At 34.4% G+C, this 24438-nt stretch overlaps 5 protein-coding genes across 8 annotated transcripts; 3 read left to right on the top strand and 2 right to left on the bottom strand.

Moving 5' to 3' along the window:
• Positions 1–3240: 3240 nt before the first annotated feature.
• On the bottom strand, positions 3241–6469 carry LOC105123563 (uncharacterized). 3 transcript variants are annotated; one of them, XM_011023215.1, is made up of 4 exons: positions 6358–6468; positions 6136–6262; positions 5001–5575; positions 3241–4505 (listed from the first exon to the last, which is right to left on the bottom strand). In XM_011023215.1, the coding sequence occupies exons 2-4, from the start codon at positions 6216–6218 to the stop codon at positions 3475–3477; spliced, it is 1689 nt and encodes a 562-aa protein (XP_011021517.1). In that variant the 5' UTR covers positions 6219–6262; positions 6358–6468; the 3' UTR covers positions 3241–3474. The 3 variants fall into 3 exon arrangements, with proteins under 3 accessions (XP_011021517.1, XP_011021515.1, XP_011021518.1); XM_011023213.1 differs by having other exon boundaries at positions 6136–6469; XM_011023216.1 differs by lacking the exon at positions 6358–6468 and having other exon boundaries at positions 5001–6004; positions 6136–6200.
• A 2054-nt stretch (positions 6470–8523) lies between these two features.
• On the bottom strand, positions 8524–10231 carry LOC105123564 (Pre-rRNA-processing protein TSR2, conserved region). Of its 2 annotated transcripts, none has more exons than XM_011023218.1 (4): positions 9818–10231; positions 9657–9748; positions 9143–9268; positions 8524–8816 (listed from the first exon to the last, which is right to left on the bottom strand). In XM_011023218.1, exons 1-3 carry the CDS (start codon positions 10032–10034, stop codon positions 9197–9199), a joined length of 381 nt encoding a protein of 126 aa, XP_011021520.1. In that variant the 5' UTR covers positions 10035–10231; the 3' UTR covers positions 8524–8816; positions 9143–9196. The 2 variants fall into 2 exon arrangements, with proteins under 2 accessions (XP_011021520.1, XP_011021519.1); XM_011023217.1 differs by having other exon boundaries at positions 8524–8822.
• A 206-nt stretch (positions 10232–10437) lies between these two features.
• LOI1 (Pentatricopeptide repeat (PPR) superfamily protein) lies at positions 10438–13553 on the top strand. Its single transcript, XM_011023219.1, has 2 exons — positions 10438–12073; positions 13022–13553. The coding sequence occupies exons 1-2, from the start codon at positions 10494–10496 to the stop codon at positions 13485–13487; spliced, it is 2046 nt and encodes a 681-aa protein (XP_011021521.1). The 5' UTR covers positions 10438–10493; the 3' UTR covers positions 13488–13553.
• A 2982-nt stretch (positions 13554–16535) lies between these two features.
• On the top strand, positions 16536–17776 carry LOC105123824 (late embryogenesis abundant protein D-34; the record flags this gene model as incomplete). The annotated part of the gene is given in 3 exon segments (XM_011023567.1): positions 16536–16656; positions 16659–16810; positions 17310–17776. Coding segments are annotated over 3 exon segments (363 nt in total), but the record flags the coding sequence as incomplete, so codon positions are not given.
• Positions 17777–21600: 3824 nt separating this feature from the next.
• Positions 21601–22681, top strand: LOC105123566 (transcription repressor OFP12-like). The gene has a single exon (XM_011023220.1). The coding sequence runs from the start codon at positions 21624–21626 to the stop codon at positions 22452–22454; it is 831 nt and encodes a 276-aa protein (XP_011021522.1). The 5' UTR covers positions 21601–21623; the 3' UTR covers positions 22455–22681.
• Positions 22682–24438: the final 1757 nt, after the last annotated feature.

Below are 24438 nucleotides of genomic sequence, written 5' to 3' on the forward strand. Positions count from 1 at the left end.
TCATTCTCTTAATTTTTATTTTTTGTTTTTGATTCTTTAGTTAATTTGATTTTTTTTTAATTTTTTCCCTTCAATTCAAAATTTTATGTTTTCCTCTTCTTCTTTTTTCCCTTCAAATTAGTTCTTTATTTTCTTAATTTTTTTCCTTTTGTATAAATGATTTTTTCATTTCATTATTCAACATTTGATTTATTGTAAATTGATTTTCATGGTTTTTTCCATAGTTTTTAGTCTCGATCCAGAAATCGATCTAGGTCATATGTCAGGTCACGGGTAAGGTGGGTTGACTCGAGTTAATCCAAATCAACCAAATCTTTTTATTTTATAAAAAAGGAAAAATGATATCATTTTAAAAAGAAAATAAAGAAAAATAATCTAACAGTTTTGATTGGGTTTTTCTCGGGTTAACCGAGTCATAAATCAACTCTATCATTTCACACTAGATCAATTCTCTTCAAATTTCTTTTGAAATTTAACTTGTCCTCAATCCTGAGTCACATGGGTTATGACTCAACCCATTATGTCAAGTCAAGTTTTAAAATAATGGTTTTTTAGATGTGATGATTCCAGTTTAGTTACTAGCTAGGGTAATGGATTTAAAAAGTTAACACATGTTAACATTATTTTTCTTTCTTGATTAAATCCTTTGAAGTTGTTCACTTTGAAAAATCAACTTCGCTATTTTTTTTTGTTTCTTTTCAATCATGTTATCCACATCTCATGATCTAAACAACAGGTTTAGTTGAGTGGCTCACGTATTTTTTTAGGTTGTTTTTTTTATATCTTTTTTGGTTTTTTCCTTCAAAATTCATTTCTTTTTAAAATTAAGCTCTGATTGAATCTGAGTTAGCATGACAAACTTATAACCCGGATTATAAAGCCAAGACATCCTCATGTAAAGCATATAGAACAATGATAAAGAAACTCAATAATTAATAAACTATAAGCAGAAGGCTGAAATTAAGAAAGAAAACAGGTGTACAAAATTTTTTAAAAAAAAATTGATGTCAACCCAAGCTAATATCTCACACTCATGATCTGGGTCTTGAGATGTTGATGACCGCATCAAAAAAAGTAACAAGACCTAATCCTTAACAAATCTAACACTTAAGGCTGAAAATTCATTTAAAAAAATAATAATTAAAAGAATAGAAAACAAAATTGACATAAATAATAATAATAAAATGATATAAAAGCCCCGAATCAATCTAAACTAGCATGGCAAACGCGTGACTCAGACCACGAGGTCGGGCTATCTTCATAGAAAAAAATGAAAAAAATAAAGATGTTTAATGTTTAATAAACTTAATATTGAATGATGAAATCAAAAAATAAAATCGGTAGAAAAAACATAAAGAAAGACCAATATCAATTTGGGTTTAAATTTCATGCTTATGACTCGGTTAACGATACTAGGATCACCGCAACAAAAAAAAAATTAACAAAATTTAATTATAAATAAATCAAATATTAAAGGATAAAAATTAAAAAAATCAATTAAAAAAAGAACCAAGGCAAAAAATAATAATTAAAAGAAGATGTGCCAAAATTGACATAAAACTTAAATCAAATCAAATGATAAGGGATGAATTGAAAAACATATTATTTTTAAAAAATAATAATTAAAAGAATGAAGATCAAATTTGATATAAATATTAAATAAGATAAAATGCTAAGAGATTAAATTGAGAAAAAAAATTAATTTAAAGCAAATAAAAAGCAATTCAAAATATAAGGGTTACAATTGAAATAAAAAGAAAATGGAGGAAAACTTTTAGTTTTGGTTGGGTTAGCGTGTTTTCCAAAGGAAATAGAGAGAAAAGAATGGGAAGAAAAAAATCCAACTATTAGCTAATCACTGTAAGATGTCTTATATGCGTACCCTTCGTGGATGTAACTCCATATACACCTTTGAAAGAGATAGTGATTATTGTTTTTTGAGCATTAAAATGTGTCGTACACACCATCTAAAGAATGCGAGTGCCTTCCATGCTCTGGCTTTTGTTATGCATATGTTAATAATTTTTTATTCAATTTATGCAAACATCTAAGTTTCTTCAACTCCACATGATATTAATAAAAAAATCATAATAAAAACACCTTCATGGATGTGGCTTCACATGCACCATTAGAAAAGATTATGGTTATCATTTTCTAGGCATTAAGAAGTGTCGTACACACTTTCTAAAGAATGTGAGTGCCTTTCACACTCTGGCTTTTGGTTTGCATACGCTAATAATTTTTTTAATTCAATTTATCAAAACATGTAAGTTTCTTTTATAGATTTTTTATTTGTAATGATACCTTAGTTATACTAGAGTTTTTAAACTTGACCCAGTGGCCGGCCCAGTCTAAGGCCTAAGTTTCGGGTTTGGACCAGGTCATCAAGTTATTCGAGTCAATTCTGATTTTTTTAAAAATCAAAATGACATCGTTTTAGTAAAAAAAAATAAAAATCAACGGGTTGCAACCAAGTTTTTGTTCGAATCTTGTCAGGTTACCCCGAGTTTTGACTTTTCATATTTTTTCTCAAACTCGGTTCGGTTTCAGCCTCGAGTTGATTCGTTGGGCCGGATTAGATTTTAAAACTATAAGTTATATTATGGTATGAAAGATAAAAAAACTCAAAATAACCTAATAGTTAATTTTTTTTAACTTTCGGAGGTATTTTAGATGTTATAAGGTACAAATAAAAGGATAAAAAACCATTCTACCCTAGTAATGATAAACAAGTACATGGTTTCAATTGTGGAAGAGAAAAATGTTAACTTTACTGTGCGGGTTCACAGTAAATGCGTGCAGAATTTATCAAAAGGACAAAAGCTTAAACCAAGCTGCACTAAATTTGAGTTTTTCCTTGATATCGCGAAGTTCTTTTTTTTCCTTTCCTATTTATCAAAAAGAAAACCTTAAACCAGAAATTTTTGCTGGATGCCTTTCACATGGTTCGCTCGCACAGATTGGTATTTTTTTTCCTTTTTTAAACACAGTTCATTACTTGCTTTCATTTGCCGAAATCCCCCAAGTTAAAAATTTCGGAGTTTTCTTGGTAAAGTGTGTTCTCCATGGACCAAGCTGCAATGTAGTTAAATTGTCTAAAACTAATTCACCATGAGAGAGATAAATGGGGCTCCGGATAACGCAGATAAATGATGAAAAACAACCACCTTGTCTACCGTACCGAAGGAATTAACAGAAAAATATTGAAAATGGCGAAACTTCTTTAGGAACCCGACATCATATCATCACCTAAACCCAATTCATATTTAACCATAGATGTTACTGTTATAGGATTGTTCCCGTGCAGAAACAAGCAGTACAAAAGGGCATGTAGGGCATCTGCTGCTAAAAGTCTAGATAACTCTATGCAAGTTTCTAGGTGCAAGTCAATAAACACTAACAATATGGAGACATAAGCTTAAAGCCATTACCTCGACTCCCATGGCAACCTAAAAAGAAAAAAGACAATGTCTGCTACAAAGAAAACCCTTTTAGAGGGGCAAACTTTTCCAGAATTTCAGCTTCACGCTTTTCAGCATTTGTCCTTTTTAGCTCCCATTCTGGGATTTTGGAGTTGGCAACCTGAATATCACGCACAACAGTTGGAATTGAATTTGCCACCATCCCTTGAGCAGAGGCCACCTCAACCTTTGCTGCCTTGTTATTCTCAATTGTACTAACAAGCTCCCCTCGCCAGGTCTGAAGTTGAAAAATTTGATTGTCAATTTCCTGCACGGTCAGTAAGTTGGAATCAACCTGTGACTGGAGCTGGTCTGCTCTTTCCTTCAATTCATTATATTCATTCCTCAAAGAGTTAACCTTCGCCTTGTTTGCCTCAAGGATACCAAACAAATTGTTAACTTGCTCTATTGTTTGCCTACTCTCAACAAAAACCTCGCTGTACGATGGGATTTCCTCAATCAATTTTAACTTAACAAGTTGTTCAGCACTGAGGGTGGGATCCTTCAGTAGTTTGGAAGCTAGACTAGTAAGTTTGGAAATGTTTCTGGAAGAGACCAAAGTGGGAAAATCCATGGCTAGAAGGGAACAAAGCTTGCTTCGATCTTTAGCCATATCACTTTCGGTAAGAGTATCAGAGCTTGCAGAGTATGATACTTGGGTTTCAGGGTGAGGTTGGGTAAGAATGTCTTCTAACGAACTGAGATAGTTATCAAAACCCTCCGGGATCACATTAACTGCAGGTTCAGTCTCAGTTATTCCAATTTCACCACCAGCAGCATGAAACACAGATCGTTTAGAAGAACGTGTAGCTTTTCGCTTAGATGCGGATGCCGATGTAGGTGTATCCTGTTTTGCATCCTGTTTTCTTTTCCTCTGGCTGGACCGTGGTGTTTTTTGTTTCTTTTCTTCAGCTTCTTCAGTTAACTTGGGTAAAATCTGCTTCCTTTGCCTCCGACCATAACGGGGATTTTCTACATTCCCTTCTTGAACTTTCAAAGTTCCATCCTCAGGAGGATTCTCAAGAGGAAGAGGAGCAGGTTTTACTGAAACAAAGATGAGAATCAAGCCACTTGGTCAAAGCACCACTGTAGCTGAGCAAAACATTATCCAAAGTAGCATGAAATGGCTAGCCCAATGGCATCAACAATCCTAAACAAATTTTATAAATAATTCAAGCGCTTCTTATGCTGCAATGGAAGAAAAGAACCAACAAATATGCTTAAGGAATTTGTTTGTCCTTACACTAACAAATAGCAAAGATGAAGCTCAAAAAAAATGCAGCATGAGAAGAGGCTTGAAAATCTGAAAGCCATGATCTAAGAAGAATGTATGAGAATATGGAGTTTTTAGTTGGGAACTGCAATGGGAGCTTCCTTATTTGAAATTCAGTAAAATTTAAACGCTTTGCTGTGTTGAGTCTTCTTCTTCCTCTTTTCATTTGGGAGAATGCCTTACGCTAAATTTTCAGTTTTTTCATTCTTTTCTATACAAGAAAAATACAAAAGAATAGATAGCATCGGTGTCAAAATTGAGCTCACCTTCTTTTGGAGACTGCACTTTTGCTGGTATCTTCCATGTAAACGATGCAAAGAATGCATCAACATCTGCACTTGGGAATTCGGTTCGAATAAAACTTTCAAGAGCAGGCTTGCTAGCAAACATCTTCTTCCTTTTTCCATGAATGCTTTTTGGAAGGTAAATGAATCTATCCTGGAAGCACCCAGAGGAGTTAACCCTCCTTCCAACTCTCCATTCCCAATTATCACCAGGATTCGGCCAATCTATTGGAGCATATGGCAAACCTTCACCAGTTTCACCTGGCATAACTAGCCTGAGAGAATTGTTCACATCTATCGGGGTCCTGCTACCATCACTCTTGTTGGGGGTATCACTATCCATAAATTGCTCATTCTGCTGACCAGATAAATTGTGCTCATCTATCAGGTGCCCACCCCTATTTCTTTCATGATGGACATCATCGTCCACAAATTCCTCCTTCTGGTGATTGAAATTTTTTTTCTCATCTAGAAGGTGCACGTTACCGTTACTCTCATGGGGGATATCGTTCTCCATGAATTGTTGTTCATTCTGCTGACAGCTTGTTGAGCCATAACTATCATCACAATGACATGTATCCAAACATAACATAAGAATCAACTAATGCAAGGAAATGGCTGATTCATCTCTAGGTTAAACAAAGAGAAGACGTTAATGTCATTCATACAGTACAGTTTTAAAGAATATCATTTGAGCAATCATATCGTTGCATATCATCTACTATTGCAGAACTTAGAAATTCTGTAGCCCGCACACTTCTTCAAGTCTAAATTTATTCACATTTAGGCTGAACACTTTTAAGGCTCTTTGGTTTTACTATTTTCAAGGGTCATTTGGAAAACATGCAACATTTACACACCAGTGGTTCAAGAGTCACAATTTCACTAATTAAGTAAAAAGGAGAAAAACTCTTCACTGGAGGTAGAATCTTGCTTTGCGTGTAGCGAATTGATTCTGCTTGATTTGAGTCATCAGAAGGTTAATTCTAGCTCCCCATTTTCGATGCAGACAACATGTAAAGAATAAGAAACGGGATCCCCTGGGTTCTAATAAACAAAAGCAAAGAGAAAAAAAAAAAAGGAATTGCAAACAAAAAATTAAAGATAAAAAACATACTCTGGACCGAAAATCAAACCAAATGCAGTCCGTGGACCATGATCGTGAGGTTTATTCGAAGGAGAGTACAGCGGATCTGACATGATTTAATTTATACACCCAATAGCCCTTTCTTTCTTTCTTTCACCTGCATGGAGAGAAAAGATAACTGAAATCAAATCAAAATCATCAAGTAAAACAAAGATATCATATGAATCTAAAGAACACGTAGTCGAACAGAACTGTCTGAATTGTGATCCCTGTGAGCTAAGATGCTAGAAAAATTAGCAAAACGCCTAGGACATGCTCTTGCTTGCAGAAGATCGGACCTGGGAGGTTCTTTTTAGGAATTGTCGGTAAGTGGAGGGGGAGGAATTATATTCCTAACCTTCTAGATAGCGAAAATTTTGTGCTTTTATGAGCATCATCTTGTAAATAAGTGAAATAACAAGGTCCAATTGCTAGTAATAATTTCACTTGTTGATTAGTGCGTGCTATTAACAACCAACAATGAGCGTTTTTTTAAGAATAACTGAGTATTTGGGTCAGCTTTCGTGTACCATTAATTCTATGGATCATGAAGTTAATAAGTATATAAGTTTTTAGTAGTCATTACATGAGTAATTAAGAATTCAAATCTGAAACAAAAAAAACAAACCTTTTAATCTCAAATCTTTACACTTGATCACCTAGATAGTTACAATGAGCGTCTTTTAACTGCACAGGCGACGAGTGTCCAAATGCATGAAACGAAGAAAACTCCACTCTCTATGTTACTCCTCTGGGATTAAAGTTAGTAATAATATATATTAGAATACTAACCAATGATATCATAGCAAAGCGCGTTAAATATCAAAATAAAAAAAATTCATGAAAAAATTAGAGTTTATATAAATTTAAATATATAAACATGTAAAATAATAATTTATAATAAATATATTTTCAATATAAATATAATAATAGAATATTTACATATATATTAAATATATATCTAAATTTATAAGTGATATTAATTCAAAATTCTAACATGTATATTATTGATAAAAATATATATAATTAAATTAAATTAAAAAAGAGTAATTCTTGTTAAAACATCTTAAAATAATGAGATTTGTGTTGTTAATAATAAATATGTTATTCTTTAAATTTTATTATTTTTCACTTGTGGAACTAAAATGTATGCAGCATGTCTTATAAAATTTCAATAACATCTTATTAGTTTAAATACACTTTTAAACAAAGTTTTTGAGCTAAAAAAATATAAAATTAAAAAATTTCTCAACAAAATAAATCTAAAATCTAAATTTAAAAAGAGAAAAAAAGGATAAAAAAAAACACTAAAAACAAGACAAAAAAAGATGTAAAATATGAAAAAAATCAAGTCATAAGCTTTTTCTTCGGTTTTTTTATAGTGAATTTTTAAAACTAAAAGGTCAAAGAATTAATTCTTATCATTATTAATTTTTAATTAGTTATCATAAATTATAAATTAAATCTAGAAAAAATAAGAATTTTTTTGAATAGAAAAATCAAGAGATCTTTAAATTTAATTTTTTTATTTATTCATAATTTATTTAATTAAAATAAATTAGTTGCCCCAAGTCAAATTATATATACCCAAACTAACAACTAGAACTAGCTCACTTGGCTAAACCAAACTAGTTATCAAAACTAAGAAGTTAATGTTTTACTCTGAAGAAAAAGAAAAAAACTGAATGTATGTTACAAATGTGGTTAATTTAATTTTTTAATAACATGGTTGATGTTGTTTTCATAGTTCAGTGTGGAATCTTTTTTGGCATTTCTAACATGGCGTGTCCTTATCATATGTTATTTAAATTTCATTGAACATAAAGCAAATACAGCAACAGCTCATGTACCCAATATTGCTCCAAATTGTTTTCAGCTCTGCACCAGCGCTCTGTCCACTGATGAAGCATGCAAATCTAGCACTATAAGGCTCAAACACTTGGCTATTCCGGTGCATGCGTTCAGTGCATCTTTCATCCAACGCATTTTCACTATAAGCTCAGATCAGCGCGTGAAAATGAAATAAACTTGAGCAATGGTTACTTCAAGTGATGGAAGAAAAAACCCACAGCCTTGGCATTGATTGAAGCATGGCAACGGCAATGATTGATCAACTCAATCAAAAGGGATCGATGATCAACATGGCATGGCATGTCGAGGTCTCAAGGAAGATAAGAGGTAGAAAGAACCCAGTTCTGTGTGGTATATTTAAGAAGATAAGGATTACCAGAAATGCTTGAGCAAGTAAGGATGTTACGCATGCAGACTAACCTGAAAAATCACATGTTTGGATGTATCATCGAGGTGTCTACGATCCACTAATTAGCAAAGAGATCATCAAACTATTTACCCAGACACCAATTCTACAGTCTTGCGTTCTCCTTAAATATAGCTTTATCACTTCAATAAAATAAGGATTCTGTAGAGGACTCTCACCAGTGGCTTCTAGTTCTTACATGAATTTCTTAATCATTGCGCCATAAAAAAAAAAAAAAAAAAGATACTAGTACACGCAATATACATAGATTTGAAACCAAATTCGTAGACGTGCACAAGCACTTGTGCGTGGGCAACACTACTGTGAATTATACAACAGAAGTACAAAGCAACCCAAATGACGACATAAAAAAATATGAAACAAGCTGGCTTGAACATTCCAGGAGAAATGCTTCCTGCAACTGCAAAATATCGAATCATTAGTTCTTAAATAAGCCTCATTCAATTTTCAATAGAAGGAATGTTCACTTGAATCTTTAGACGATAACTTTTAACCAGACACATATTTTATCTCTACTATAACTTAATGCGTCCAATCTGCATTGTGGGCTAGAAGGCTAGAAAGAGTAGTACTATCAAGATTATCGAAAAAAAGAACAAGAACTTGATGATGAGTGGTAAGCTTTCAAACAGAGAAACACCACATGCTTGGTTAACCTCGGAGATCATAGCACATTGAGACGTGAAGGACTTTTAAGTTAGTAGATGTAACTCTAGTTACCTGCTCGAACATAATTTCCAAGAAGCTTAGCTTCTATTTACTGAATAACTGGATTCATGCAGAACCTTTTGTGTAATGATTCCTGTTCAAGTATTCTTCATGCATTATCATCAGCTGCTCTGCTACCTGCTTGGGGTTTCAATTATACGAGTAGAAGATATGACCAAGAAGTTACAAACTGCATTTATAACTTTATCAATAGATCTGCCAGAATAAAGTAACACCTGATATTGTGGATAATTATGCAGATCATTGCACTGTCATTTATCTTATACGCATAGGTCAGGAAATACGAAGTCTAAACAAGAAGAACAATGTGTTGGTGAATGGTAGAAAGTCTTTTATCCGTGTATGTTTATCTATAAGAGAAGTGTGAATTCATTTTCAATAATCCGTTTGGAAAGGCCTCGAGAATGCTTTACATTAACTCACAAACAGAAGGATTTAGTAATCTATGATCAAAACACGATTCGAATTGTACATTAAGGAATTACCACAAAGAAGCAATTCATACCTCTTCAATGCTGCCATCCTCAATCTCTGTATTGAAACAAAGCAACAGACTTTCGTGGAGCAAATTCTCTAAATCCTCAGTATAAAGTGTCCCTGCAAATAATTCTTATTAAATTCAAGCTAGACCCAATTAAGATTTAAGAATAAAAGAATCAATTTGACCTTTAGATTGAGAGAACCAAGAGAAGATATCAAGAACTAGCTGGTGGGATTTCTGAAGGGAATCGTGGCCACCCCACTCATTCTGAACAGCCATTTGGAGACCATTCCATCGAGAAAGAAGCAGCGCAATGCCCTCCCGGAGATGAGAGACAGCAACCTCTGGCTTTTTCAAGGTAGTGGATACCTTGTTATGGCCGTTTTTAACAATGGATTCCATTTTATAGCCTGACTTGGCCTTTGGTTGATCTGCTCCCAGTCTTCTCAACAAATCCTCTCCCTCTCCCTTTTATTTTGGAGACAGAGAAAGAAATGGCAGAGCAAGGAATGATTCCCCCCTTTTTTCCCGTCGAGGGTTTGTGCGCTAAAGTCTGGGATCAAAACAGAGGGGCTCGGCGCGCGAGAACGAGGGAGGCGTTATTTTGTTCACGTGCCATAAATAGAGCATCACTCAAATTTAGTGCCACGACCACTCGTGGTTATTGCTGTAGAATGTAGATGTGTGGATGTTGGCCATCCTCGTTGGGTTCATTTAATTTAATTTAATTTAATTTAATATTGAATTAAATAAAAGTATAAGGAGTCCATTTTAAAAACTCAGCCATTGTAACTGTACAGTCGATTTAAAACTTTAGACCTTTGGCGCCACCATACCAAAGCATGACCGCGCCTGCCACCCATGACCTTCCTCACCCCAAATTCACTCGCAACCATTCTCGAAACCGCTGTCTCAACTCACTCTTCTCTTCTCGGCCGAGCCACCCATGCTCAAATCCTCAAGACTCTCCAATGTACAATCCCTCCCTTCCTCTCCATCCACCTCATCAGCATGTATTCCAAACTCGACCTCCCCAACTCAGCCCAACTCATCCTCCAACTCACCCCAACTCGCTGCGTCGTCACCTGGACCGCCCTCATTTCTGGCTATGTCCAAAACGGTTATTTCTCCTCTGCTCTCCTTTATTTCTCTAAAATGCGCCGTGAGAACATCAAGCCTAACGATTTCACTTTCCCTTGCGCGTTCAAAGCATCTACTGCGCTTTGCTTGCCTTTTGCAGGGAAACAGATTCATGCGATTGCGTTGAAGTTGGGCCAAATTAATGATAAATTTGTTGGATGCAGTGCGTTTGATATGTACTCAAAAACTGGGCTTAAATTTGAAGCGCAGAGACTGTTTGATGAAATGCCTCCAAGAAATGTTGCTGTGTGGAATGCATATATTTCTAATGCGGTGCTTGATGGGAGGCCAAGGAAAGCGATTGATAAGTTTATCGAGTTCCGCCGGATGGGTGGAGAGCCCGACTTGATAACATTTTGTGCGTTCTTGAATGCCTGTGCTGACGCAAGGTGTTTGGACCTTGGGAGGCAGTTACATGGGTTTGTGATTCGTAGCGGGTTTGAAGGGGATGTGTCGGTTGCAAATGGGATTATTGATTTTTATGGGAAGTGTAAGGAAGTTGAATTGGCAGAAATGGTTTTTAATGGGATGGGGAGGAGGAATTCAGTTTCATGGTGTACAATGGTTGCTGCTTGTGAGCAGAATGATGAGAAGGAGAAGGCATGTGTGGTGTTTTTGATGGCTAGGAAGGAAGGGATTGAGCTGACAGATTATATGGTTTCAAGTGTTATCAGTGCGTATGCAGGGATTTCAGGACTTGAATTTGGGAGGTCAGTTCATGCACTAGCTGTGAAAGCATGCGTGGAGGGCGATATTTTTGTCGGCAGTGCCCTTGTTGACATGTATGGTAAATGTGGAAGTATTGAAGATTGTGAGCAGGTCTTTCATGAGATGCCTGAAAGGAATTTGGTTTCTTGGAATGCTATGATTAGTGGGTATGCACACCAAGGGGATGTTGACATGGCCATGACACTGTTTGAAGAAATGCAGTCTGAGGCGTTACCAAATTATGTAACACTGATCTGTGTGTTATCGGCTTGTAGTAGGGGAGGGGCAGTTAAATTGGGAAACGAGATTTTTGAGTCAATGAGGGACAGGTACAGGATTGAACCGGGAGCAGAGCATTATGCTTGTATTGCAGACATGTTAGGGCGGGCTGGAATGGTAGAGCGTGCTTATGAGTTTGTACAAAAAATGCCAATTCGTCCAACAATTTCAGTTTGGGGTGCTCTTTTAAATGCTTGTAGGGTGTACGGGGAGCCCGAGTTGGGTAAAATTGCAGCTGATAACTTATTCAAACTTGATCCCAAAGATTCAGGCAACCATGTTCTGCTTTCAAATATGTTTGCTGCAGCTGGAAGGTAAGTTAATTGTTTAAAGCAAACCTTATTGTTTTTCAGAAATGCTACAAATTTAGGCTAGCTTTTAATTAGAAGGTGTTTGTATCTGCTTCCTTGAAGTTCCTGTTATTTTCTGCTGCTGATGTCAATGTACTTCTGTAGTCGGTGTACTGTTTTTTCCCCATCATCATGTGATGCAATGACTGGTTTATTTTGAACTACACGACATAAAAAATGGTATGTTTTAGGGTCGTCATTGAAGAATGAAAAATTTTCACCTGAATCCATCTTTCTTTCAAATACTACACCTCATAAATAGTTATGTTCGTGGGGGAATGGGGTTCTCTGTCTCTGGCCCCCATGCTAGACAATGGGAGCAGCCTTCCCGATATGTTGAATAACCACTCACTCATATCAAGAGTTGAATTTAAAATCTTCAATATGAAAGATCCAAGTTTAAACACAAGATCCGTTAAGGAACATGGCAACACAGTTCATGGAATCTCTGTAGCTACGAACACGGAAGTTGTCTTTGTCTGGACCTTCAGAATTACGACTCAGGAATGATGCTGTTCTTGCAAATAGAAATAATGCTTCACTTGTTGTGATTGTCTTATTTTCTCTCCATTTATTATCTGAAAAGGTCGAAACTTCCCAGTCAAGTTTGCGGTTATATCTTAGCAAAACCTTGTAGCCCCGTCACCATTACTTTTAACCCAATTACCCTGGCCGATGTTTTTGGTAGCCATTATTTTAGACTTGATTGAGAGGGTCCCTATCCTGCTTGTTTGTTGCACATCTAATGTACTAATAATTTTAGTGGCTGCTTCCCCGTAATATACTAGAGATTGCTCGTTCACCATGCTGTTCTTTCATCTGCTTTAAGTAATTGGTTTTTCAAATTTAGCCCTCTTCTTTGTCTATATTTTCCTTCTGCTTGCCAACCAACTATCTGGGACCTTAATGCAGGTGGGATGAAGCAACTCTTGTGAGAAAAGAAATGAAGGATGTTGGGATCAAGAAGGGTGCCGGTTGTAGTTGGGTTACCGCAAAGAATAAGGTCCATGTCTTCCAAGCAAAGGATACATCCCACGAAAGGAATAATGAGATTCAGGCAATGCTAGTTAAGCTAAGGACAGAAATGCAGGCGGCTGGCTACATGCCTGACACCAACTATGCTCTCTATGATTTAGAAGAAGAAGAGAAAATGACAGAAGTTGGGTACCACAGCGAGAAAATTGCCCTTGCTTTCGGGCTTTTAGCTCTCCCTCCTGGAGTACCTGTAAGAATCACAAAAAATCTCAGGATATGCGGTGATTGTCATAGTGCCTTCAAGTTTATCTCAGGCATAGTTGGGAGAGAAATTATTGTCAGAGATAATAATAGATTTCATCGGTTTCGGGATAGTCAATGCTCATGCAGAGATTTTTGGTGATGATCTTTCACTCAATTAACAATATTTTGACAGGTTTTATAATTGTCAGATAATACCTTACAAAAAAAAAAAAAAACCTCCGTGATGACAAACTTATAACTGCATTTCAAGCTTTGGAGGATACTCGAAAGTGTGTTACCGTTGTGTTTTTAATAGAAAAAATACTAATTTTTTTTTAAAAAAATCATTTTTAACACTAATATATTAAAACTATCTAAAAAACACGATAAAAAATTAAAAAAAAATATACAGACCAGTCAACTGGACATTTTTATCAGTCCATCAGCCGTCAACAGTTAATATAGTGAGTTTTCTGATCAACCCGGAATGGAAATCTTGGGTTTGGATGAGCTGGTAACAGTGTTACTTAATGATTTTAGTTAAATCTTGTTTACAGTATATGGAAGAAATTAATTACATTGTGACAGGTTGCTGTCGCATTTTTCTGATTGTGTTTAAACCACATGCCAATAGCTCGCTGCCATATCCCAGGCAAACAAGCTGATACCCGGGTGGCACCCGTAACAAAGATGGAGGAGTGGCAACTGTTCTAGTCATCACCGTGTCACAGTCTTCTGAGTTGACACCTCTATAAAAAAAATGCCACGATTACCAAAATACCTCACTTCTTCCCTTACCACGTGTCAGTTCCAAGAATTTTTTCTGAACTATTAAATAAATATATAATTTTTTAATATTAATTATTAAATCATGTAGATGAATTTTTAAAATTAACAGTAAATTTTTAATTTAAATATACTATTTAAAATATTAAAAAATAAATATAAAAATACATAAAATTGAAGTAAAAATAAAAATAAATCTATTATTGAAGTTACATCCTTTAATGTTTTATGGAGTATAATTTATCTATAATCGAATATGAATTGATATTATAACAACCCCTCTTGAAAAAACTTAAAGAGAAGCCATCACAAAGAAACCCTAAAAGAAGACAGGATAAAAAAACCATATAGGGGATAAACACAAAAAACCTCAGAAAGGGGCCATTACAAAAGAGAGCAAATAAAAAAAAAAAACAAAAGGAAGAGAGATTGAAAAGAGGAAGAGGAAAACATTCTCCAATCGGTGCTTGCATGGTTACCTTCACCTTCGGCTTCACCAAGTAAAGTCTTCTTCTTCTTTTTATTTGTGTAATTGTTGCAATAAAACAATGCGAAGGTAATTAGTGGGCCGATTGGGCCTAAGATTTGGGCTTTAGGCCCAATCAGCCCAAATTATATTTATTAAGGGTGTGTTTGAAAAAACACACCCTTACATCTTGATCATAATTTTTATGTTCATTTTAGTTTGATATTTGGCCAAGCGAGCCCCTTTTCGATATCAAAAAAATTTAAAAATATTTAGGGATCTTTGTTGATTTATTTGTGAGCCCCTCACACTTTAATTTATTTTATATTTTTTTAGTTTAGTATTTTTTTTAAGTTATGTACTCAATCTGTGGTCTATTATTATTAAATGCAAATATGTTGTATAATGGTTTTTTTTTCTATCTAAAAAGAGCAAATAATAATAAAGGATAAACAAGAAAAAAATGACATAGAAAATTTCTTTTTTAAATTTATTTTTTTGCAAAAATATTCACTGACACTAGAGTTAGGAGTATCATATTTTTTGAATTTGTATGATATTTACCAACATCACAATTAAAAATATTCGTAAGAATTATTCACTGACACCAAAGTTAGGAACATGAAAGGAAGAATAAAAAAGGAGAAAAGGAGAACAAATTCTTTGTAATTTTAGATAAAACCAATAATGCATCCTGCTTTAAGTAAGACGCTTAAGGAGTAATAACATTTTTTTTTTATAACCAATCTCGTACCATAGAATATTCATTGACTAGTTAAGATTTCTAGTGACTATAATACTAGGTGACAACTCCTTGAACAATACCATTTCTCCTAGAATAACAAATAATTTGGGTCGGCTGGACCTAAAGCCCGAATCCAGCCCTCTAATTATCTTCGCACTGTTATCTTGTAACAATTACACAAAAACAGAGAGAAGAAAAGGACTTGGTGAAGCCGAAAGCGAAGGTAACCGTGCAAGCACCAACTGGAGAATGCTCTCCTCCTCCTCTTTTCAGTCTTTCCTTTCTCTGTTCTTGTGTTTTTTCTTTTTTATTCTCTCTTGTAATGGCCTTTTTTTGGGTTTTTTTTTTATGACGGCCTCTCTCCAAATTTCTTTTAATTGTCCCTCCTCAACCGAGATAAAATAACAATATCATGTCAACTAGAAAACAAAGTAATTAAATTTCTTTTCTCTCTCAATTCTTCCTTCCTTCACTTGATTCTTCCTTAGATTAGTGTTTTATAAGTTAAACTTTGTAAGTTTACAAGGTTATTTTCTTATTTTTCTTATTTTTTCATAGATTTTTTTAAAATGTTTTTTCCTTACTTTTCTCTCTTTCTCTCTCGCCTTTTCTTTTCTATTCTACTTTTGCCTAGCCGGCAATGTATAAAAGAAAGGAAGAGCTTATTTGTTTTATTTTTTAATGACAAATAATCACTTTACCTTTAATAAGTATTTTTGCTTTTATTTGACGGTCTTTTTTTTTAGCATTACCAAGCTCCGTTTATCATAAAATTTTAATCAAATTTTATTCAATATTTTTTAAGATCCTTTATAAAATTTCAAATCAATTTGATGAGCAGATTGAAAATTATACTCAGTAACATAAAATTGATTAAATTATGATTTTTCATTAAATTTATGAATCTCTTCAAAAATTATAAAATTTTAGCTCAAGTTAAAATATTATATTAGAAGTATCCCTGTAAATTTTTAAATTTTTTTGATAACTCAAATTACAAATTTTTTTTACATAAAATTAATAAAAAATATCAATAAAATCTTAACCTAAATTATAGTATACCCAAGCCTTAACAACCCTCCGCCCTTGCCTCCATTGCTCCACCTCCTTTCAAGCTTGCTATTTGAAATCCAGCAGATGCACGCAATTACCAAAATTTAATCAACTAAGAGAGGGGTAAAAAAAAAAGAAAGAAAGGAGAAGCAACTTAATATTACGTTGCAGATGAGTCAGGGTCAGCCAAGGAGGCCTCAAGCTGGCGGGCAAGACAACACGGTGGCCTTGAGCAAGATCGTCCTTTGAGATATGGCGACGTTTTCAACGTTTCTGGCGACAAGTAGCACCAGAAGATGCTAACATGATGCAGATCAGTGCGGAAAGCACCGTACTTGGACAGACCCAGAAGGGTGGTCCAGCTGCTACCTTGCAATCTGCTGCAACTCGCAATGAGCAAGCTGGCTTTGTTAGTTATTGGCTGGCCAGCGATGCTGCTGCTGAACAAGGGATGTTACTGTTAAGTCTATTCGGAATGTAATTATAATTATTTTTTAAAATATTTTTTATATTAAAATAATATTTTTTATATTTTTGAAAAATTATTTTTAAAATCAATATATCAAAATAATCTAATAAATAAATAAATATTAATTTTTAACTAAAAAATTAAATTTTTTTAAAACACGGTGCAAACCATGTTTTTAAAAACTTTAAGTTTTGTTTATAAAAAATAAATAAAGAAAATATGTATATTTTATATTGAAAAAAAATACTCCAGTAAAAAAATAAAATTAATAACTTTTCTAATATTATTCCAAGTATATTTATAATATAAAAAAAGATATTACTTGAAACTTAAAATTTAATATGTGAGTGATTTTTATAATTAATTTTAAAATAAATAATATCTATTTAGTTTAATTTAAAGTATATTATTTGATTACTAATCATGATATTTCATCACTTTCAAGTCTATAAAAACATGTATAGCTGCTGCTGACCAACGTGTTACTGTAACTGAAAATGACATTACAGGAGCCCGCTTAGTCACAGAAGGCGTTGCTGAACAGGTTCTCTAAACAACCCTAATCTGACTGCTCGTCCTGGTGGCGTTGCCGCGTCCTTGACTGTACCAGCTAGGCTCAATGATATGTGATAAAGTGATGCTATGTCTATTAGCGTTTTTTGTGTCTTTGTTCAGTGTAAGATAAGCTTGGTTTTCTGGGTGCGTGGTTTGTATACTAATAACTGCAGGTGTTGAAGGTTAGTCTTGCATCCGGAAGGGAGTGGCTTTTCTTATAGTGAAGGCAATACACTTTTCTGTAACTAGTCGTGTCTCGTTGAGTATATAGGTTTTGGAGTCCTTGGTGGTCACTATGAACTGAGAAGGCAGTTGTTTCTCTTAGTTGCTTGCTGCTCGATCTGCAACAGTTAATAAACCACCGTTTCCAGTTTTGCTCCCTTTTTGCACAGGTGTACTGTCTCTAAATGTATGGGGCACCAACTAAATTGATTCAAGCCTGCAAGACCTTATTGTCTAAGCCTCTAAAGCGTTGTAGGCTTATTTGCATTAACAATCAGTTTTAAGTAAATTGGGGCTCAACTTACTGTCCTTGCTGAGCCCGAAGGTGTCAATGCTAAATGCATTTATCACTGGAGAAAGAAAGTTCATGGCCCAATGGTTAACTGTCCTTGCTGAGCCCGAAGGCAATTGTTAAAGAGTTACTGAAACCCAAACATAATGGGACTCAACTCGTTCGGTATAATAAATGTTTACCTGCAGTTTGTATACCCGCGGTGCTATGCTAAAAAATATAACCCCAATTTCTTGGCAATTTTACCAAAGATAAGCATTCGACAGTTTTTGATGATATTGGCAGGAGACCTCTCAAAAAGTATGGAGAGAAGTGTTCTCGTTTTGCTTTTGAAATCAAATTGTTGTACGTACCTAGAGGCTACATGATAGCACAGAGCAGGATTTGATATGGACAAGAGTTTACAATGCAATTTTCCAAGAGTATCAATATGATATGGCAATTTTATAAAAATCGACAAAGTTTAACAACTGCAGTCCAACAAGACGAGGGAGCCAACAGGCAACAACCCTAGAAATGGGAAAAGGATATATACTCGAGTGAGTTCACCTTAAACCACTGTTTTTATTCTGAAAAGCTTCTGGCTTTCACAGCGTTATATGTTGGCCTCACAGAAGAGAAAGGACTTCGCCTCGTGGGCCACTTTTGTTTTACGAAAGTACAATCATGTGGCAAACAGAGTTTCGTAAGCTGCAACGTAGGAAATAAGCTGAAGCCCACCTCTATAATGCCCACTATAAGGGCAAGGTTTTTTTTTTCCCTACAGAAAATATGTACCATACCAGTAAGCTTTCGAGGATAAATTTCGTACGCTAGGTAGAGGAGTAGTTTGGCCTTTTGGACTTTAATACTCTGCTTATGAAGACCGCGCCATCAGTATCTGAGCTCGTGAATAGGTTGTGACATTTTTTTGACTCGGTATGTTAGTAGTGCCAAAAAATGGAGGTAATGGTGTCTTATTTCTGGGCAGAGAACGCTGGTTGGTGGGTGAGCAGTAGGGCAAAGTTGAAGAAGAGACACAATTTGCCTGCAGAGGCTGGCAAATAAGACATAGTTTTGGTGAAAGGCTATGCGGAATCGGAAAGCAAATTATCTGTAATGGTGAATATTAATTAATTAATTAATTGTTAGAAATTTGAGTTTTATATTTGTCTTTTAATTCTTTTCACATTTTGAGATATCATTTTCTGCTCCTGTATTAAAATTTATTTAATTGGAGATTTTTTTAAAATACTTATATAGCTTGAACATTTTTTTTTATGTATAATATACTTAGCAGTTGTGACTTCGTTTCTTATTCGAATTTAAAATAAATGGCGATTTCAGTATTATCAAAACTTTAATGTATAATGTAGAAAATAAAAAACGTTTATGTTTGTAATTTAGAGCGTTGCCTTCATTTCATTTGATGTTCATAATGGTACTAAATCAATTATTGAAAAATATATTCTTTCCTTGACTAATTATAATTTTGTACGAATAGAATTATATCATATACCTTTTTTTTAATAATCCTCTTAATTCTCTATATAACTGACAATCATGCTAAAAAATATTTTTTCAATAAAAGAAAATGTAAATGCATTGGATATTTAAACCAAATTGCTTAACACCTTTTTCTTTATGAGAAGTTACATAACATTTAAGCGTTTCAAAAATCTATTTTTCAATGATTATAAATAAGTTATTGCGCCCACTTGCAGAAGCTGCCCTATTCGTAACCTAAAACTGTTAATTAAATATTTATAAATCTCTCTATATATACAATTTAGTTAATCAATTAGATTTGTTACTTTTAATATTAAAAATTACTCTGAAACTTAGAATATGGATCTTGGTATTTTTCTAATATGGATCTTGTAATATTTTTTTTTAGTTAATTAATTAGCTCTTTTATTAATAATTTATTTTTAAAATATTCTCTCAGTTTACCATTAATTTTTTACAACATGCCAGCAAAAACGAATATATGTCAAACATAAGCTAGGTCGTGTTTGAAGAATTAATAGTAAATTGAGAGAAAGAATATGGTTTTAAAATTCAATCTGGTATAGTTTTTCAATTGAAATCTAGTTGATCTGAAACTAAAACAGGGTCAGGTTTATCAAAAAATAAAAAAACTCAAAAAACCAATTAATTTAAAAGTTGATCTAGCAAGATCCGATCAAAAGCCAAGTTATAATTCGTTGACTATTTTTTTATCAAAATAATATTATTTTAATTTAAAAAAAATTAAAATTGATCTGGGTGATTTAGATCTTGGACCGAGTTAATCACCAAGTTAAGTTTCAAAAGAGAGAAAGGGAGAGAGCTTATCAATAAAAATTCTTGAATGAAAAGACTAAATAAATAAAAATTAAGAGGTTAATTAAGATCATTTTTTTATTTTTTACTTTTTTGTTCGAGAGGAATTAGAGGAGAGGCTTAAAGTTTTTTTCCTTCCGTTATTAGCCACTGAAATCTGTTTAATTAGGCCTAACATTTGGAAAGGAAATGGTAAATTAAGAATATCATATTTGTTATGATCATTCATTTCTACATTACTAGTTCATTTTATTTTTTTTACCTTATCAATGGAAAATATTACTGCTGTTCTTTTTTTAAGTACACAGAATAATAACCGTTGGCATTCAAGAGAAATAACTACAAAACCAAAATTAATTACCCTTAAATAAATAAATAAATAAAGCATTCGTGTGGCAGAAAACAAATAAGCAAAATGTAAGAGATTATGATGAATGCTTGTGTTCTATAATATAGATAGAGGATGCTACAAGGCATGCGATGAATCAAGGTTGAGAGAAGGTGCGTAATTAAGCAGTCAAAATTGACGGATGAGTTAAAAGAACAGATTATCTAAAATCTCTGGTGCATTTAAGATCTGGGAAATAAAGAGAGAAAGGCATTGAATTCCTTGAATGTGATTGAAGCAACTGTCAGTTAATTTAATTTCCATGCATCGCTGAGATTGTCAATTATTTGGATGAGAGGTACTGTCATATCATATCATATCATGTCATGTCATGTCATATCATATCAGATCATATCATGATGTTTGCAGGCCCAGAAAGATGTAAATGAGTAGCTGATCATTTAAAAAAAAATACAACAACACACAGAGACACACACAGACCATAAGAATTCTGAGGAAACATGCGCATGTGGTGATGTCTTCTGCAGCATTTTAATCTCAGATCATATATACTCCACGACATTTTAAATAATTACCCAGTGCAACGGCAACGAAACCACCCCCACTTCACATAACATTTTCATATGTACGTACGTACGTAGGCATGCACACAATACACAACTCAAATCTACATTACTCTACACAATATTTTAAGTCTAGAGATGTCCCTGTATACATATATAAATACACACACACGCTACTTGTAATTGTTAAATTTGACCTGACATAAAAATATTAAATGAGTAAAGCATGCATGGTAACTCGAGTAAATATTTTTAAAAAATAAAATAATGTAATTTCAAGTTTTCTTTTTGGGTTAATCAAGTTATAAATCAAACGAGTGTTTAATGGAGTTACTTGATTAACTTCGATAAAAAAATTAACCCAAAAACCCTATCTAAATTAGGTTTTAGATTGACCAGCTACAACAACCAGACAAGTTTAATAATGGTGAGACTATATAATCCTCGGCTACAAAAGCCTTGAATAAAGATAGGAGTGGAGGACGTAAATAGATGTTGCTTCTCTCACTCCTCAACAAACTTGCACTGTTGCTCTCTCTCTCTCTCTTTCTCTCTCTCTCACCAAATAAAATCTCCACCGTTCAACGACGTTCCTCTATTTTTATCCCCATTGCCATTATAGCAGACATATTACAATCTCCCTGTCTGATCTCATCAAGAGGAAAAATGCCCCCCATCTTCTGGAAGAACATTCTCAAATGCTTACCCACCGTAACCCCGTCCTCACATCCATTGCCCTCAGAGTTGCAAGAGTGTAGTGATCCATTACTATCATCCGCTACCACCGCCGCCCCCACCACATCAATAGTGATCAAGAACTTCAACTCCCTCTATGACCTCTCCTCAGCATCCACCTCCAAATCCCTCAGTACTCCCTCCACCAATTCCTCCTCCTCATCTTACTCCGATCCTGACACCGACTCGACGCCTGATTTTGCCACCATTATCGCCTCCCAACGTTTCTTCTCCTCCTCCCCTGGACGCTCCAACTCCATCATTGAGTCCATGCAAGAGCTTCATACCCCAGTCAGTGGAGGTGTTGCCATTAAAAAGTATTCACTAGATCCTTACATAGATTTTAAACACTCAATGCAAGAGATGATTGAAGCAAGAGAGATAAGGGACGTTAGGGCTAATTGGGACTACTTGCATGAGTTGATCTCTTGCTATCTTAAATTAAACCCTAAACACACCCACAAGTTTATCATTAGTGCTTTCGCTGATATAATTGTTCGCCTCTTGTCTTTGCCTTCGCCGGAACCCGACACCCACTGGAAACCTGAAGGCCTTCAACAACACAAGGTTTCACGTTTATTGGTGTGAGGTCAATTATGTACTGTGTACATCTTTTAAATTTTGTTTTGTTAGTTAAAAAGAAGGGGAATATGTGATGTATGTTAGGGATGGTACGTTTTTTCGTTGTTTTGTGGAATCACTTTGTATTTGGTGAGGAGGGATGTTATCATGCATGAAGACAGTAAAGGTCATTTGTAATGGAGGCAAAGTAAATTATAAATAATTAATTTGGAAACCAAGGAACTCGCGTGGGATGTTAATGTCTCGATGATGTTTTAATTTTCAATCCTTGTCTTGTGTTGGGTTATATGCATGTGTTTAAGTTTTTCTTGTTAAGTGTTTCTAGGTACTTTGGATGGATGTTTGATTGGCCAGCAGGTGATCTGCCTAGCTAATTGGCTATGCACGGCTGCAGGCCCAAGTTGGTTTACTTGCCTTGATTTTTGTTGTGGCTCTGCACATCAACAATCAGGAGCTAACCTAGCTAGCTAGTTCTTAGCCAGGAGCGCGTTGCGATGGGATGGACGTTCGGGTAGCTAGGTGTGTGGCCTGTGGTGCGCATATCCCTTGCAACTGTCAGCATTTATTTGGGATCTTAAATTACGGGTGAATGTGTGGAGAGGCACAGAACAGAAGACAGATCTTTAAACAAAGTATGTTATCTACGCTCGTTAATTTCAGGATTGGTTTCTGTTTAGTCAAAGCCACTTTCAATTCTGGATATGTCGGAAAATCGGCCAATGCTTTCCCTTTCGGTGAATGATTCATCGATCTCTTATTAGAGGACTCTAAGATGAGGTTTTAGATTTGCTTTTTTATATGCATCCCAGATGGATGATATAATTACTTCTGACTTCGTATTTTGTTTTCCCTCTTGTTATAATGGAGAATCTTCCACTTGGTGCTAAAAATCACCGTTCAACACTTCAACTGGCTAATGCTTATTCACCCTGAAGTAGATTAATAAGTCCCAACCACCGCATAATTAGCTTTTGACTTCACAATTAGCACCGCATATTAGAAAAATAACATCACCGTCTCCCCCCACCTCTCTCTCTCACACATATAATATAAATATTATATAGGTATCTCAATTAATTTTATAAATTTTTAAATTAATAATTATATAAATATCTTATAACTTTAAAAAGACTCAAATTTATAACTATTAAAAAATAAATTTAACATCTAATTAGATAAACTACATCTTAAAGTTTCCTGCACATAAATATTAACCATGAACAATATTATTTTTAGTTATAAAATTAATTAATGTTAGCGATAAGCTAAATATATCTAAGAAATTCCATGAACATTCTTATATATTTTGCGGCGACGTCTGTGTATTAGCATTTAATTAGCACTAAATTTATAGATACTTGAATTTAGCAAATTCTTAATGGTCAAATTAGAGGTTATTGGCTCAATTAATCTTTCTAACCAAGTTAACAGTAAATGCTTCGAGCCATCAACAAGGTACTGATCCAGACAAAAAAAAAAAAAGAAAAAAAAAGACAAGATTAAATACTTGTCAACTTGATTTTTAATACAGCGGAGTCCAAATTTTGGACCGGCAAACTCGAATGAGTCCATGAAAAACCCCAAAAAGTGCACTGTGAACCCCCATATGTGCATAGAAGAGAGGAAGCTAGAGGGCATGGCATTAAACATTGAGACCTAGTTTTTTTTCCTCTTTTTTGTATGATAGTACACTGGGGGGGACAAAGAAGAGGATCCAAAGAGATAATCCTAACTATTATCGATAAAAAGAACGAGGGGTGCTACCAACTACGACTAAAGAAAGAAATACTTTGATATATCATATGCTTGATTAATTAACTAATTCTTATCGTAAAGTTAGTTGGTTTAGGTAAGGTTAACACCGGACCATTTGTCCTTGTGTGTTTCCATTATTACATCTCACTCTTTAGGGCTAATCAGTTATGCCATTTGGAGGGATATGAGAGTACTATATCAAAAATTCACATGTTATATATATATATATATATAT

This window comes from Populus euphratica, unplaced genomic scaffold, assembly GCF_000495115.2.
Source record: "Populus euphratica unplaced genomic scaffold, PopEup_1.0 scaffold9.1, whole genome shotgun sequence".
NCBI lineage: Eukaryota > Viridiplantae > Streptophyta > Magnoliopsida > Malpighiales > Salicaceae > Populus > Populus euphratica.

What these genes read in the sequence shown, in the direction of transcription:
- LOC105123563 (XM_011023213.1), bottom strand. Translation starts at nt 6,218, where the DNA reads ATGTCAGATCCGCTGTACTCTCCTTCGAATAAACCTCACGATCATGGT. An exon ending in GGTTTGATTTTCGGTCCAGA is followed by an intron (nt 5,576 to 6,135) that starts GTATGTTTTTTA and finishes TTGTGATGATAG; the next exon opens with TTATGGCTCAACAAGCTGTC. An exon ending in AGTGCAGTCTCCAAAAGAAG is followed by an intron (nt 4,506 to 5,000) that starts GTGAGCTCAATT and finishes TCTTTGTTTCAG; the next exon opens with TAAAACCTGCTCCTCTTCCT.
- LOC105123564 (XM_011023218.1), bottom strand. Translation starts at nt 10,034, where the DNA reads ATGGAATCCATTGTTAAAAACGGCCATAACAAGGTATCCACTACCTTG. An exon ending in TTGGTTCTCTCAATCTAAAG is followed by an intron (nt 9,749 to 9,817) that starts GTCAAATTGATT and finishes AATTATTTGCAG; the next exon opens with GGACACTTTATACTGAGGAT. An exon ending in AGGATGGCAGCATTGAAGAG is followed by an intron (nt 9,269 to 9,656) that starts GTATGAATTGCT and finishes AACCCCAAGCAG; the next exon opens with GTAGCAGAGCAGCTGATGAT.
- LOI1 (XM_011023219.1), top strand. Translation starts at nt 10,494, where the DNA reads ATGACCTTCCTCACCCCAAATTCACTCGCAACCATTCTCGAAACCGCT. An exon ending in ATGTTTGCTGCAGCTGGAAG is followed by an intron (nt 12,074 to 13,021) that starts GTAAGTTAATTG and finishes ACCTTAATGCAG; the next exon opens with GTGGGATGAAGCAACTCTTG.
- LOC105123566 (XM_011023220.1), top strand. Translation starts at nt 21,624, where the DNA reads ATGTTGCTTCTCTCACTCCTCAACAAACTTGCACTGTTGCTCTCTCTC.